Source organism: Pagrus major, chromosome 15 (genome assembly GCF_040436345.1).
Source record: "Pagrus major chromosome 15, Pma_NU_1.0".
Taxonomy (NCBI): Eukaryota; Metazoa; Chordata; class Actinopteri; order Spariformes; family Sparidae; genus Pagrus; species Pagrus major.
In genome coordinates this window covers 4738597-4755980 of record NC_133229.1, presented here as the reverse complement: position 1 = coordinate 4755980, position 17384 = coordinate 4738597, and the positions used below count along the sequence as shown (strand labels likewise).

The window sequence follows — 17384 nt, the reverse complement described above, 5'->3', positions numbered from 1 at the left end:
CGAATCTGCATACTACTTGACGGTTGAATACACAAATTATTTACCTTTTCCGGTATCCTCAAGTCTCATTATATCTGCTTCCCCCACTTAGATCGTCATTCAATTATAAAATGATGTCCGTCTACCCTTCTATCTACCTATCAGCATCTGCTGTATCTAACCTTTCTGTCAGCCGTTCTGTCTACATGCGGATGCACCTGTACACTAATCTGCACACTTCATACACCTTCACACCCCCCTTGGCCTTTTCTCAGCAGCTTACAACCCTCAGGCAGAGCCACTTTGTAGGGAAGTGATAACATGTCAGCACTGCCTCTTCCTGGCAATCACACCATGCAGCCCACAATCACACCATGTGCTAGCTCCACATATACTTTCATACCCAGCTCACAATCGTGGAACAACCCAAGGAAAACCTAAAAATGGGTCAGGACATGTTTCCAGGCCTGCTCCAGACCGGAGTTTTTACTGAAGCTGCAACCACGAAAGCTGAAGGCTCCAAGAAAACCAGATTGTTGTGAAAATGCCCAGAATCTCTGCAGGAAGTCATGCGAGAACTGCTCCTATAAAACAGATTTGTTCTCAAGCAACATGCATGTTTTTAAAAGATTATGTCACATTGACCAATTTTCTCATATATGATTTTTGACCTTAAAATATGCATGTCCAAGATGGCGGCCCCCATCTCCCCTGGTTTGTTTTGACCTTTAGTTTTCATTGTTTTATCGTTTGTTTTATCATTTTAATGAGCGTTTACTTTCCCTGTTTTTAACAAATTCTAATAACTCCTGAATCCGGACGCTGTTTCTCTCTTAATTCATGGCTAAAAACTGCATGTGGAAAAATTTTAAGTTCACTTTTATTGATAACTTTGATCTGTTCTGGGGTCACCCTGCATTTTTTAAGCGTGATGGACTGCACCCCAACCTCAGGGGCTTGCTCACAACATAATGCAGTGTATTACACCATGACAAACTGCTTCCCCACACACTTCGCACATACAATCGACACAATAAAGCCAAGAGAACTTTAAAAGGACCAAACGTCAACAACCTGGTTACAGTCCACATACACAGGAACTCTTTTTCAGCTGCAGAACGGACAGAAATCAACATAGCACTGTTTCATATGAGAGCATTAACAAACAAATCTTTCTGTATCAACAAACTCATAAATGATCACTATCTACACTGTCGTTTACTGACTGAGACTTGGCTGGGCACAGATGCACCTGTCACACTGATTGAGGCCTGTCCACCCAGCTACAGTTTTTCTTTTCAAGTAGAGAGGGTAGGAAAGGTGGCAGCACAGCCGCAATATACCGAGAAACACTGAAGGGCAGAGATGTAGACATTTTAAGCCTTTGAATATAATGCAACTTTTTTTTTACATCTCAGCCTTTTCTCCATACAGTGACAGTATACAGATCTCCTAAATTATCTGCGTCCCCTTTTTTAAAAGAGTTCTTATAACTTTTGTCTGTCATTCATACACGCTATGATAACTGCAATTAATTGGTGATTTTAACATACATGTTGACAATCTGGCAGACACCAGGGCCAAAGAGTTTTTAGAATTGTTGGAATGTATGTCTTTTAAACAGCATGTTAATGTAGCAACTTACAAACACGGACACACTCTGGATTTAGTTCTGTCATATGGTCTTAATATCAACAGATCTTCTGACCACCACTGTGTGTTTTTTAGCAGTTTTAATCATTCTCTTCCACATACCACAGAACATACTGTTACAGAACGCTGCATTATCCCTATCACATCACAAATTGCAACCTACCATTATAATTTCTTACTATCATCCTGTGAAGACTTAGTGAAAGATATTAACTGTAAAATGAAAACAGTACTTGACACATTATGCCTATTTTATAAACTTTTTAAATCAAATTCTTATGTGCAATATTTTATGTAATTTCTATAATTTTGATATTTATCTATTGCTTGTTTTTAATTTTTTATTCTTTTATTATTTCAACTTTTAATTTATTGGAATTGGTGTGCATTAGTCTCTAAACATGATTTAAACCATGTTTTTTCTTTTTCAATCACTTGTACAGCACCTTGGATTGCATTTTGATTTGTTTGAAAGATGCTATATAAATAAAGTTTGATTGATTGATTGATTGTAGATAGATAGATACTTTTACTTAAATACAAATTTAAAAAATAATGTCTAAAAACATAATCAAGGTTTTTGCCATATCAGTTTAGCACAAGGTTTGGTATATGTTTGTTTTTCTTTTTGGATTGTGTGATTTAATTGGCATATTTTGGCATTTTGGCAACTACAGTTCAGTAGCTGCTCAAAAAAAACAAAAAACTTCTGACTGTGACAGCTCCCTAAGCTACCTATTATAATATTCTGCCTCCATAACTGTCACAGCCCCTGACCGACACCCATCATGGACCACTCTGCTCTACAAAGCAATGTTTAGCTCCTAACATCATGTCAGTCCATTCACTACATGTGATACATCTGCTAATTGGACTTGAAGCTCTGCGGTGTGAAGTTCTTCTTTTCACTATTGAATGAAAAACAATTGAATCAAGTTTTCCCACAAATGGAGCAGAACAAGTCACTTTATAAACCGATGTGGAGACATGGATTGTGCTAATGATCAGTTCTCACAAACGCTCCCCTGCTCATGAACAGGTGGTGTTCATCAGAGTGAAACCAGCAGTTATGTGTGGTTAAGATATATACAGTAAACTAGATGGAAGACTAGACTTTGATATATAAGAGAGGCCAATATTGTAATTAGTGTGACAGAACTATGTGAGTACATTTTAAGTAATGTATATGCAAATACAGCAGGGTATAGTAACATCGGGTTGACAAAGACTAATTATTGCATAACCGTTTAATTCGCTGACCAAAAAAAGAAAATGAATCGCAGAAAATAGTTCACATCATCCACCCTGTTAGATAAACCTGTTGAGCAGTGATTTATGTGGCAGGTAGTTGACCTTCTGACTGATGATGTGAAATGTAGAACAGCAGTTGAATCTGAGCTCATAGCATGTATCATAAAGAGAAGTGTTGTATGAAACATGTATTAGTCTCAGCCACAAGATAGTTGTTAGCATGTGTTGACAGAGTCTGGTGTAGCCAATGACATCCCTGGGCTGTTAATCTCCAGAACCGACATTAGATTGCTGAAAAGTGTATTAAAAGTGAAGGCACATACATTTCAGTGACAGCCATTGTGTCACCCTGGTTTCCAATGAATTGCACATTTATATGACTTATACAGAGTCACATGTTGGGCTGTGCTGCACCTCCCTGCACTCACATCATTCACTGGCTCGCCTCTGTGTTTCCATCAGCCTGTTCCTGAGCCAAACAGGTAATCTACTTATGTGAGGGCCACATTAATGAATTGGTTCCCATCGGAGCATGGTGTGGGCTTCGTACTTCTGGATGCAACAGAGACAGCAATTATTCAGTGACATCCCATCAGTGCACCGAGATGGAAATTGTACAGAAGTCATTTAGTATTATCAATAACAGGGCTGTTTTTGTCATGAAAAGGCTTTGTGAGCACATGTAGCTCTGTCATTTCATCACAACACACACTCAACAATATTATCTCCCAGGATGGCATGCTATATCATCCTCTGCCCAGGAGAATGGCTCATATTTTGCAGAATTATTCTCAACCCGGGATGTCCTTGGGGATTGTTTGTCTCCAGAGATAGTAACTGTAGCCCTCAGGATTGATAGGCAGATCTTTTTTACTGAATGTCCTCAAAGAACGTACTGTTTGAACCTTTGTTTGCCTCTGAAACTTTCGAGAGAGGTGAACATGTATTCTGCAGCGACTGTTATACCTGCCAGCTGTCTCAAAAGTTACTGAGTGTGTTGTTTTACTCCAGTGAGCAAAGAAGACAGTGTCATTTATTGTCTCAACACCTGCGAATCCTTTCAGCAAAGACACCTCTGTTTCTGTGTGATGTAAGTTCTCGGCACTCTTCATCTTCACCTTGGCAAATTGGCTCAATATTTTTTGTGGAAGCCTTCACAGCAGCAAATGTATAGGGGACAGTTGCTCTATAAAATAACAATCAACTCAGAAAGAAAATGTTCTTTGGCATATTTTATTATTCATGTTGTAAAATGTGTTGGTGCTGAGGGGTCAGCAAAGACTCGAGATTTTAAAGCATTGAATAATGTGTTACAGACTTGGACTGGAGGTGTCTATCGCCTCTGGTCCATGTTTGTAACTCTGACTGTCAAGATATCGTCTGCTCCTAAAATAGGCTTTAACATTGACATTGACTGTATAATAGAATCTGACTGATTATGGCCCACAACGTTGACACAGATTTCTTTCCTCAGCTGTGAATAATGTTGAAAGAAAACCGTTAAAAGAAGGCATCACCACTATGAATGCCTGAACGCATATACACACACCTCATACGCAGAGACGAGAGAAAAAGCGAGAAAGCAGTCGCAGTATCACAAGAGGGTGTCACAGTGAGATGACATTATCAGCTTAAATCAGCCCTCACCGACACACCACCAATGCAGGGATCTCTGCTATTTATGGCAGCTGTAATTTCTGTGGAGAGTGGTGACAATCATATCTGCTGGATATGATTACCCACTTGTACGCCTGATAGTCAAGCATAGTCATTAGCTGTTACAAAGTCTCACTTATCAGGTGAGAAACACTCAGATCTGTTCACAGAGACAAAAAATAAAACAGCTTGTCTGTCAGTTAGATTTTGGGTGACAACGTCTTTTTTACTCAGACTTCCATTAAGAACATAATATTGAAAGAATTTGATGAATTGATAAATAATTGAACAAGTAAAACTGAGTTGTGGATTTATTCTACCACCATTAAAAAAATGTTATTCATTTTCTGTCATACTTTGAGATAAGTCTCAGCAATATGTCTGAAAAGTCTATCACGATAGTAAAGTTTCATATCGATCGATATCGATAATTATTGATGAGTGACATTATGTAACTATTTTACCTTAAATAACAGCTTCATAGTCATTGTGATGGTACAGTGTCTTGTAACAGGGTGAATGGTGTCTCTGTCTCAGTCACTCCGCCCCCCACACTTGTTTCTGCACTATGTAACTTCAGTGATCACAGCATTACATGCATGTTTACTTCAAGATACAAGTTTTCAACACATAACATTGTTATGATGTGATGAGTTTTGTTTGTAGTTAGCAGCTACAGACCTGGGATTTGTATTTATTACAGTGGTGTTGAATCGCAGCATACTGCGTGGGTTATGTCCTTGCACCATTTGGATGTTTTCTTTCCATTGTGGACTGCCTGTAGGTTGTTGTTCTTGAGATGTAGCAGATGTAGATGGTCAAAAAAAATCTGCCAATGGACGTGTCCTTTTTTTATTCGCAAGTTCCTCTCCGACAGTGCTCATTTTCTCTCTCCACGCTCTTTTGTTGTTGTCACTCATGTGACAATAGTGCAACTGAACTACACACCTGTTAAATGATTGGCTGTTCGTATGTCGCTCATATCACGCTCTATTATTAATGGATTTCAGTTCGTTATGTGCTTTCAAGTTGGTTTGAGTTTGATGCATACACGTGACATATTGCTGTCGTTTTATTGCCAGGCCTGCTTTGAGAGCAGCTTGTCCTGGTCAGAGTTTAAGCAGCAACAGTACCAGCTCAGCAGCCCAAACATGCGCTACCACAGCAACTTCCTCCAGCATGCTCAAGGATCTCATTCTTCCATAATATGCAGGGTCTGCCCTGGTGTCTCCTCTCAATCAGTTGTTTCCAAACACCCCCCTGAGAAGGAAGGGAGCAGCCAGGAGTCCTGCTCCCTTAGACCCCGAATAATCTCAGCTGGTTACCCTCAATACAAAGGAGCAGCAGTTCGATACAGGGTTGTTCTTGAATCGCTGAGCTCCATGCTTGATGATGTATAGAGAGAGCAGCCGCCCTGCATAGAAACCTGATCTCAGCTGCTTGAATCTTCTCATTCTTGTCGAATGACCATAGTTGAGAGTCGGAGCAAAGGCTGAGTAGAGAGATGAGAGCTTTGCCTCATAGCTGAGCTCTCTCCTCTGCTCTGATATAAAGCCTGCATTGCTGCTGCTGATGCACCTAACCCCCAAGTCAGTCTTTTGAGTGTTCCTATCCTCACTACTAAGTTATTATTGGATATGTGGGAAGATTTGGCTTTGGTCCAGGCAGTTGTGGATTATTTATTTATGAGTCATATTTCTTTTTCCCAAACTACATTGTGCTCCCTTAGAGGGAAATCGTTTACTTATTCATTTACCAGGGAGGAAAAAATACTCTGCTGTATTTCTGTACTAAATCTTTTTCATGTATTGTATCTAGAGACTGGAGTGAAGTCAGACCGAACAGTAAAACTGCCAGAGGAAATGACAAAGGAAATCAAGGCAGAACAAAATAATTGGAGCAATTGGTGGCTGTTGTTTAACAGTTTAACAGTGAGATGTTAGTAATAATGCTTGACAATAAGACTCTCACTCAAACAGTGAATTCTTCAGAGGGAAAAAAAACTAATAAAGAAACAAATACATTTATATTGAACCACTACTCAACCATACTGGTTATGTCTCTGGCAGATAGTTCTTTCCAAGATATTATAAATAACTTACTGACTTACAAACATATATACAGTCAGAGTCATTAATGCTCACTCTGTGCTCTGATCCTGTACTCAATCTTTTTCATGCATTGAGTGAGGATTCAGTGATTAGAATCAGACATCTTAATCAGTTTTAATTCAGCCCAAACACTGTTTGTTTTTATAAACTGGAGCTTTTATGACATCTTTTGATTTCATCTTAACCCTTTCTATGCTGTACCTTTTAATATCTGCCACTGTGTCAGCTTTACCGAGTCCTTACAACATTTATCATATGATTTGTGGTCCTTTTCCAGGTTTCCTCCAGTTAGTGAGCTGGCTCCAGTTGGCACATCAGTGGGGACGATTCTTGCTGCTGCTATCAATCAAACCATCTTCTACTCCATTGTGGGAGGAAATGAACGAGGTAATACGGATTATATACAGTACTCCAGAGCCAATTAGAGGTCGAGTGTGAGCAGAAATGGGGGGAAATAGTGGTAGTAAATGGATTATGATGGTATAAAATCACCTGAGACTAAGAATTGTTGTGTTTTTGTCACCTTAGAATGAGTCCTGCTGGTCCACCATGTTGAACCACCAGGCCAAACATTTTTAATTTTGTTTTGTTTGTGGGTTTTTTTTCTCTTTTTTTATAAGCAGATGCCACTAAATCTGTGACGGCTGGTAAATGTTTAGCAGGGCCCAAAAGTGGACAACCAGACTGGGAAAGGTTTAAAGAGATTTATTGACGATGGTAATAGTGCAGGTGAATAGCTGGCCGGAGCTGAGTGCAGGGAGGCCCCATGAGCAGAGGGGTTACTTGAGGTTGAGCTCGGGTGAGTGCTGGACAGCTGGGTTGCTGGCTTGGTGGCAGAGCTGTAGCCTTCTCTGCTGAAGTACAGAGTGGAGCTCGGGTGGCAGGCTCAGAGAGTTTAGCGGGGAGGACTGAGAGTGGCAGAGGTGCGTAGGCTGGAGGCTGGTGGCTTGTTGCTTGTGAGGCTGGAGCTTGAGGAAGATGTCCACACTGGAGAAGACGAGGAGAGACAGAGTTAGGTTCGTAGGAGGGCAAAAATACAAGCATAGAAAAATTCTCAATAAGCTCGAAGGTCTGATCTACCACGTAGTATAGACAAAACAACCTGGCAATGAATGCAGAGTAGCCCAGAGCATTTAAGCTGGAGTTGATGATATTCGCTGCAGCCCTCCAGGAAAGACAAGCCCAGCCTCCGCCGCACCTCTGAAACACACACAGGCAAAAGAAAAAACACCAAGCTCAGAAAATCCACCCGAAAACTCCAAATCGTGATAAAATCCTGCACACTAGACCTTTCAGACAATAATTCATATTTGCAAGTGAATGTTTTTGAATTAACAGTTGAATAGATATTTTGTTTACCAAAACAAACTCAAATTATGACACATGCTCTGTGTTTGCAGCGGCAAGCCCTCTTGTCCCTGGTGTTATAATATAATGTATTTTTCTAAATAAAGCAAAAACACTTTTGCGCCAGTGTGTTTGCCACTTTTCTAAAAAGCCTTTCCTCTGAAAACTTGCAGATGTAAAAAAAAAAAAAAAAAAGTGTTTTTACCGACATCAAATTGTATGCAATCACATTTTAAAATACTTCTGCAAAAGCTCCCACATTACTTTTTGAAAATTGTGGGATGCACGTCACAGCCACGGGAACTGTTTGTCTAGATAGAAGTAGAGAGGACAATTTTGACACACTTGCAGCTTTTCGATTGCTTTTCACACATACTTGTTGGTAAAGTCTGAAGAGCATAACTACACCCTGGGAGAGAGAGAGGAGACCAGACAGGTGTGAAGTTTGATGTAGGTGTTTAAGCTAAAACTTGGTGACATAACTGTGAGCTGGAGAGAGCAGCGAGTGGAGACGAAGCAGTCAGTTAGTAATGAGTACTTTATAATGACTATTACAGAGCCAATATGCTACTGATGTGCTACTGATGTAGTACATCCGTGATGTGTACGGATGTACCACTAATGTGAGTTTACATACACTGATGTGAGAAAATAAAGCCTGTAATTTTAATTTTCTAGCGTGCTGTTAACTGACCAGCTAACTATGTCCATAAGATCGATGTCAAAATCATTATCTTACACCACAGAGATACATAACTGTAAAACATTTGATGAATAAAAATGACCAGGAAGAGTGGAAGTTTGTCCTCCTCAGACCACTGCTGCTACAATTTGGCATCCACAGTGAAAAATCTTTTGTTTTTTCTTCCATGGATAAGTCAGACTACATCCCACACTAGCTCTGTTTTTTAAAAATGGTGGTCATGGGCCTTTAGCTGCTCCTTGGTCACGATGACCCAGCCTCCAGTCCCTAACTTAAGCAGTTCTTTGTTCTAGACTAGAAAATGTTGGTGCTGTTCTCGAGTCACTTTTCCTGGCCAACGGCCAGTTCTTCTGCTGTCGAAACGCAAAGAACTGGTTTCAGAATAGGCGCTGGATCTGAACCAGCACTCACAGCCTTGGTCGAAAAGGGGTATAAAAGTTCTTCCTCAGAGTTAACCTCCTAATTACGCCTTATTGATAGAGTAAGGAAGTTGTTGTTCATGAATTATGATCTTAATATGCTTTGCTCAGTATAGGCCTTTTGAATTGGCTGTACCACAGGAATAAGTATTCTCCCTTAGTAAAACTTAATAAATATGGTCTACTGCTAAGTGTTTATAGTGTCCAAATAACTCTGAATTAAGTTTTTCTAACACTAATTTTCCAAGTTCTACAGAGAGGCCTTGCTTGTAACTTAATCAACAGCAGAAACTGTGAAGGTACTAAGTGTCAAAATACCAGTGAATTGTTTTAATTCATCTTATCCAAGCCATGTTTCTGATCCGAGCATCATAAGGGTAAAAAAGGGGGATTAAGTGTAAAATAAAACAGTGCTTTCATGTATTCTGCTGTCTTTTTTCACATTTTATGTTCTGCTCTGATTATGTTTTGGTTCCAGGGCATTTTCAGGTAAACAACAGGACGGGCGTAATCTCCACAGCTAAACCTCTGGATTATGAAAATGTGACCACCTACGTCCTGCGGGTTCAGGCAGATTCGATGGTGGTTGTCATGTCCAACCTGCGTGTGCCTTCTAAAAGTAAGAATGAGCAGCCGATAAATGTTTCATGTGATTCCAGGTGTTGCATTTATATTTAATGATAATCCCTCACTGTGACAGATTATGACTAAATACAGTAGTAATTCTATCCCAGCCTATTTTAATCCGTCATATTTATTTTCCCATCAACTGCTGTTTTTATACGTTTTATATTTATAGGTATTTGTGGATTATTACATCTTTAATACTGCCTGAAAAGGGCAATGCTAAAGAAAAATGTACCAACATCAGCTGTACTGTTAGAATGATGGCAAATGTACAGTGTACTACAGAAATGTCATAACCCTATTATTATTCACCTTGTACATATAAATCTATCTGTGCCGTCGACATTGTTAGGCTGCATATTTGGATCAAAACAAGGAAAACATTGTGTTACAGTGTGTAGCTATACCATTATGCTTTATGCACCGTTGCCTTTCTTCGCTGCACTGATCCATTTGTCTAATTGGTGGCGGGTTTGCTGCAGCTTGTGGTTGGTTGTTCACTTTCACTCCACTCCAGATGAAGCTGAATTTAAATTGATGAAGGATATACTGTGTTTGGTGGTTTTCTTGTCCAGCTCAGCAGCTGCTTTTCCAAAATCTGCATTGTTAGCCTGGGTTAGTTTGTCCACTCAGGCTTTTTCATGAACTAAAATGAGATGTCAGATTATTTGAGTTAGTACATTGCAGCACCACCAATTTTTTTTTATTATTTTTTGGAATTACTCAAAGCTTTCAAGCTGTGGTTAATATTTGATCACCCTGTTTCACCCACAGGGTGCCTGCTCTCTATAGATCTTTCGCTGCTCGACTGCTAGCACTATGAAAAACTGTGTACAAACATGCGTGTGAGTCTTATCTTTCAGTCATGGTAATTAATAAAGATAACCTTAGAAATATGATTTATCCCTCCCTTCAAAGCAGCTTGTCAGTCCAACAGTGTCATAAATCCTTAAAAAACACTATGTCCAAATTAGTCGCAAGGATCTAATGATTAGGAATGAGCTCATTTGTATTAATTTAGGCTGACCACGCCCAAAACGAGGACTGATGACAACACATTAATCAAAGCAAATTCTACGTCAGTGCAGCCCCTTTTGTTTTCCCATTCTTAAAAGGCCAGCTATACCAATTCTACACATTAAAGTGGGCTTACCTACATATGCAGGTAGTACTACTGCATATGTGGAAAAATTAGGATAACTGTAACCATTCCTGGAAATTTATATAAAGCTATCCAAGTCTAGCCCAAAGCAAACTCAAAGCTGTTGTTGAACCGTTTGGAGTACAGGCATGGTTTTGGGCTCTTTTGAAATGTTATAAGCTTTTTTTTTCCCCCTAACAGTCAGAAGCTCCGTATGGGTCCACATCATATAGTCTTACAAGTTTAAATTTAATAACAATGTCACTGAAAAAGGACAATTACCTCAAATTGACCTCAAAATACCCTCGCCTCAGTAACAGAAGCATAAAACTCATTTTACTTCTTTATCTTGTTATTTACACTAACTTAATACAAATAGTCAAAAAAAAAAAAAAACAAGTACAGAAGTGGAAAAAACAGCTCATACAAAGAGAAAATTGCATGAAATGTGCCTACATTACCCATAAAGACCCATGACATCACTGGAGACAATTTCTCAGATTACATGCAGCTTCCTCTGAAGCCACAAAGTAGTATAAACTATTTTTTTTACATATGCAGTAGTACTCCCAAGATCTGTAAATACACTTTTAATGTGTAAAATTGATGGAGTTACCTTTTAAAGCCTCACTGTGCTTGAAACAAACTGCTTCCCAGATCTCTCCAAGAATTCAGCATCTCTTGCAAATCTTGGCTTAATAAGTTGTACAATTAGGAATAATGTTGCATATTTTATGTCCTCAATAGCATTCATAATGTTGCAGTCAGATGTACACACAAAACGTGATGGAGGTACTTGAGAAGCTTGAGAGAGGAGTCCAAACCTCCTGAACTCATACCTTGCTAAGTGCTGCTTGAAGTGGATGTGATTGTCTGTATCAGAAAGTTACATAAATTGTCAGACTCATCGACATTCATAAGCTGTTTGCCCATACGAGAAGCAGTTTGTCTGAAGCCTACCGAGACCTTCAGACTGCACCCTGCAATGGCCATTCTTCAGCTGGAATATCATTAGGGTTTGTTTATGGACAGTTTACTGACAAAAGGTTTTGTAAAAATGATGGATGAAGTGCTAACAAGTTGGGTCCATACCTCACCCTGGATCCATTTGAGCTACCATGAAAAATCAATGACCTACTCTACCTGCCTCTGCTTTTCGCACCGTCCGTCTCTCACATACTGATGACAGCAATTACAAGTACACAATGCTCAGGCACATACACACACACACTTATCTGATGGATGTAAAGTAGAGGACTCTTGCTCACACAGGGGAGAGAGCCTCCCTGGCATCAGGCTGACATCTTCTTTTGGCAGAGATTGGAGGAGCCGTTTTTTTTCTCACTTGTATAATACAGATCAGGACTCCACGACAGGGAACATCTCTGTCCTCATTAATGTGTCTTTATTGAATTTAAATTATCAGAGCCTTACTTGAGGGCACTGTTGTATATGTACGCACATGACCAATATGCTTACATACTCTGACATCCATGTGCATCCAGAGTGAGATTTAATTTAGCATGTTTTCTAAATGATAATGCACTCTTAAGCACACTCTCCTTTGCAGCAACCCCTCTTACTTAATGGACTCGTGTCTCTCATGCATGTTTATGAGTGTGTGTGAGAGTGAGATAGGAGGGTGTGCGGATATATTTATGTATTTTTTGATGTCCTGATACTCTGAGGCTGGAATAAAGCCACTTTCTACCAACAGAGGAAAGAGAGAGAAACTCTGCAGACCTCCTCCCCACCCCCTGGAGTCCACCCCCCCACACACACACACACACACACACACACACACACACACAACTGCTTTTGTGCTTGTAATTTGATGTGCTGTGTTTTTGTTTGTCCAAATCCCCCGGCACATCCTTAGCTCCAGTGCCACATGACTTTACATTTTTGTATGCCGCCAGAAGAAAAATGGTCCTTGACACTGCATATATTTTACCTAAACTGCAGCGTTGGAAGGATTTTGCGGCACACATATTTATGCTGTACATTGCACACTGTTTGGTGTAGCTGTGACAAATTAGGGGGACAAATGTTTATAGTCAGTATGTGTGTTTTCTTTTTAAAGGGACAGGGAGAATATTTCAAAAGCCTCATAAAACGGCCAGTTGGCCAGCAAATTCAGTATTAAAATACCGTCTTTTCTCCAGGGAAGCTCTCGCTGTTTGATTATTGGATACCCTTCAAACTCTTATTCCCAATAATGTGCAAATTACTTGCCCGTGAAACTCTCAGTTACTGTGCATCAAGTTGTGGGAAAAACAAACATCTTAACAATAAATGACGCAAGGTAGAGCTCATTTAAGAATAATGGTAACTGGAAGGGTAGATGGAAGATAACATTTCATCATCCATCCATCCATCCATCCGTCCATTGCCTGTAACCGCTTATCCTTGGGTCGGGGGGGGGGGGGGGGGGGGGGGGGGGCGATCCCAGCTGACACTGGGTGAGCGGCGGGGTACGTCCTGGATAAAGTCGCCAGTTCATCACAGGAAGTACATATAGGGACGAACAACCAGACAGCTCACATTCACACCTACGGACAACTTAGAGTAACTGATTAACTTTTTTTGCGCGTCTTCTTGGGAGGAAGCCAGAGTACCTGGAGAAAACCCACGCAGACACAGGGAGAACATGAAACTCACAGAAACCAGGACCTTCTTGCTGTGGGGTAACAGCGCTAACCACTGTGCCACCATGCTGCCCAGATTTTGTCATTACCTTTATTATTTCATAGAGCCATTTTTTGTGTGTGTGTCACTAATTGGTTGGTAAACAGAATCCAAACTGACTTAGTTGTTTTTCTGATCTAAATATCGGGGGCAGTGAGAGAGAAGTCATCGACATACTTAGACACTGTTTGTCTCGATTTCAAGATATTTGCTGTAATCAAAACAAAATTAACCTCCTCATTATTCAGTCAAAGTCATCAGCTTCACCAAAATAGCTTCCCACAGTGTTTTAATTAGAAAGAGTAGAGTTAGGGCTAAGGTTTCTCACTTCAGCAGCATGCAATTACAAATCCACTTCAAATAGTTATTGCAGTGCAGCCGGAAATGACTATTAAATGAAGAGGTGTTTTCTTAAACTCACTCAGTTGACTTTTGGTCAAAATGAAACACTCTCTGTTGCCAGGGAATGTTCTCACATAAACTATTTTTCAGTCAAAAACAAAAAAAAAGCTAGATGAATCTGATTCCTCAATATCAAAATAAATAAAACGTTTTTCAAAATTGGTCAGACCACCCGTCCTCAGGGGGTAAAAAAAAAATACACAAGTACTACTTCATTATTAAAATTGGAGATGGCTAGCCGAGGGGATATTATTTGAAATCATACTGAGATGTTTTTCACTGATGACTAAACTTCTTCAAAATATTCTGGGAAATGATTTCAAGTTCTCGTTTGAAGTTGTGGACCAGGCGATGACCATGGGAAAATTACATTGACGTGTCAGTTTTGAGGCTCAATTATGAAACATTTGATCAACGTCAGTTTGGGTTACTTCAGAGATGTGTTTATTCAGCAGCAAGTGGCCGTTATGATTAAAAAAAAAAAAACTTTCCTGGCTTGTGTGTCCCATTTCCCTTTTTTGTGACGGTGCAACAAACCTGGGTTATCAGATGCTTGAATATGGACATTCAAGTACACAGACTGGAGTAAAATGCTGTGTGTTTATTTTTTGTTTCCCATGAACTGCTAGAGACAAATTACATCTGTATCGTTCCATTTCCTTTTTGCAGCTAACACAGCCAAGGTGTACATCGATGTTGAGGATGAGAATGACCACCCTCCCGTCTTCTCCAGGATGCTCTACATAGGCGGCGTGACGGAGGACACCAAGATCTTCAGCTCTGTGCTCAAGATAGTGGTAAGAAAACATCAGCTCTGCTCTGCTGTTTTTGTTGGTTTTTGTTGTCAACATACGTGGAAACAGGCTGAGACTAAAGTCCCTGGTGCTGATCCCACTTCCTCACACTCACTCTGCAGCCATGGTGGAAGAATTCATCCGATCTGCTCTCTGCAGCACGATTTCATCTCCTCCTCTATCGCTCGCTACATCTTGTCCTCAATTTCGCTCTCCTCACTGTCTGCCTTGTCCACGCACAGGTGGGATCAGAGTGAGCTGAGTGGTGTAATCCAAGTATGTTCACAGGAGCATGGCTGGACATCCAGTCTGATTATCAGCCTGCTCTGCCAAGGTTTCACTTTGTCATCCTGTGTACTCAACTGTACATCTGTTTTTTATCCGTGGGTGGCTGGTAGTGTATACTATGGCAAGTATTCATGTACAAAATCCTTGAGACTCAATGGCCACAATGCCCACCTTGAATTTAAGTACTGCAGCTGCCATAGAGTCCTGCATTTATGTGGGAACTTACAGTACGTAATGAAATTATAATGACAGGTTTGTTTATTTGTCAAGGTTTGTTTATTTGTCAGGATTTTGACCTCAATGAGTAGCAGTGGTACAGCGTGCACTTTTTCTTTTTGCACTAGGTTTTGCTGTTTAGGCTACATATATACATAAAGCAATAGTGTCAGACATTACTCCAGGTTGAAAAAAAAGATACTTTCCAAGTTGTTTTTCAGGCAATCATTGATTTACAATTGACATTCTTAATTAAACATGCTACAAATGAACATCACTGAAAGACGAGACAGTAAAGGGCAGAGCTCTTATAGTCAGTGGTGGAATGCATTTTTGCTCAAGTAATGTGCTTAAGCACAATTTTGAGATACTTGTACTGGACTTGAGTATTTCCATTTTCTGTGACTTTATACTTCTACATTTTGGAAGCAAATGTACTACTTTTTACTCACTACATTTAATTGATCAAATTAGTTACTAGTTAATTTGCAGATTGCAAGTTGCATCAGAACCAAAGTCGTCCATTTTTTAATTTTTAAAAACAAAACACTGATTTTGGTGATACCCACCTGTCCAATCCATTAATTGGACAGGTGGTAATCAGTCCACTCATAGTATATGGTATATTCATACATGTAAATACATGTATTATGCATTTTTGCTTGTACTTTTGATACTAAAGTACATTTATTATCAGATACTTTAGGACTTATACTCAAATAATATTCATATGGGTGACTTTCACTTTTCCCAAAGTAATATTTTAACACGATGTCTTTATTTTTATTCAAGTATGACTTTTGTGTACTTTTTATAAAACTGCTTATAGTGAACATGCAAATTTATATTTATATTAGATTAGATAGATTATATTAACTTTATTGCCCACTTCAGGGGAAATTTTCCTTTGGGCCCTTTCTCCCAAAGTACACCCAAAGTCCATACACAACACATAGCATAACATACCATTAAAAAACACACAAAGATACAAAATAGAATAGTGCAAATTAGCCAATAGCAGCAAATAGGTTATATCAATGTACCAGAGGTAATAGCAAGTGTGCCCTGATGCAGTCATTCTGTGTTCACTGCCTGTATGGCATGAGGAATAAAAGACTTATTATTATGTTCCGACTGGCTCTGTATCCACGGCCAGGTGGGGGCAACTCAAACTCTGAGTGCACTTATCTATTTTGCTTTTCTATCTAGTACTGTCAAATATATGGCAAATATTGACGATTTTGGAGAACTTATTTTTGCTCTTTGCACACAAGTTGCCATACAAAGCTGTTATGTTAAATGATAAAATACTTTCACCCCATTTCTCTATGCCATTGCTGATTGAAGTTATCTATCAAAAAAAAAATATTTTAAGCAGGATTGGATTGTTTAACAATGCAGAGGTTTAGAGGTTTACAAAGCATTTCTGTGTTTATTTCTATATACCCTACTGTATATATGAAATATATATTTATACTTCAGCCAAAAATGTTTATTCATAAAGTCCCTCCACAGTAGAATCATCCACTAATGTATGTGTAAATGATGATGAATGATATATAATAGCAAATTATTCCATTTTATCTATAGAGTGACCATAGTAAATGACCTAGAAATATCCATAACAGACCTGACTGTACAAATAAGCGTTCAGATGTGATTACAACAGTCGTTGCTTTCAGACCTATAACATCAATGGGAAGGTTGTTTCAGTGGCCAAGGTCCCAACGGCAATTCAGTTACCTTGGCCTTGAGTTTTGACGATGAAAAATCCATTTAGCCCAGGTCAGGTGACGTTCGAGTCCTCTACGGTGTGCTGTTAAGAGTTAGCAAATACAAGCTGAAGCTTGACTGTAAAGAGTCTTATATGTGATCAGAAGTTTGATGTATTTGTACTCAGGGGCCTGTGAGGTCAAGGTTTTGCATATGAGCTTTGTTGCAGTATTCTGAAATAAAATGCACTTACTTAGATGGCTATTTGTTAAAGAAAATAGTCAGGTAGGTCAAAACAACTGACCAGCATGAAGATATATCAGCTAGTCCTGGTTGTAGGCAGATAATACAGAGCTACTATTTCTGCTGCAGCATATAAAGCCACAAGTTGAGGGC

The 17384-nt window shown here is 39.5% G+C and overlaps 1 protein-coding gene across 1 annotated transcript in view; it reads left to right on the top strand.

Annotated features, from left to right (window-relative positions):
- The window catches only part of LOC141009331 (protocadherin-15-like), a 195457-nt gene that overhangs the window by 144661 nt on the left and 33412 nt on the right, over positions 1 to 17384 (top strand). The window contains exons 25-27 of the mRNA XM_073481880.1: positions 6928 to 7037; positions 9598 to 9738; positions 14647 to 14774. Of these exons, the coding sequence (XP_073337981.1) occupies positions 6928 to 7037; positions 9598 to 9738; positions 14647 to 14774 (379 nt within the window). The remainder of the gene's footprint in view (positions 1 to 6927; positions 7038 to 9597; positions 9739 to 14646; positions 14775 to 17384) is intronic.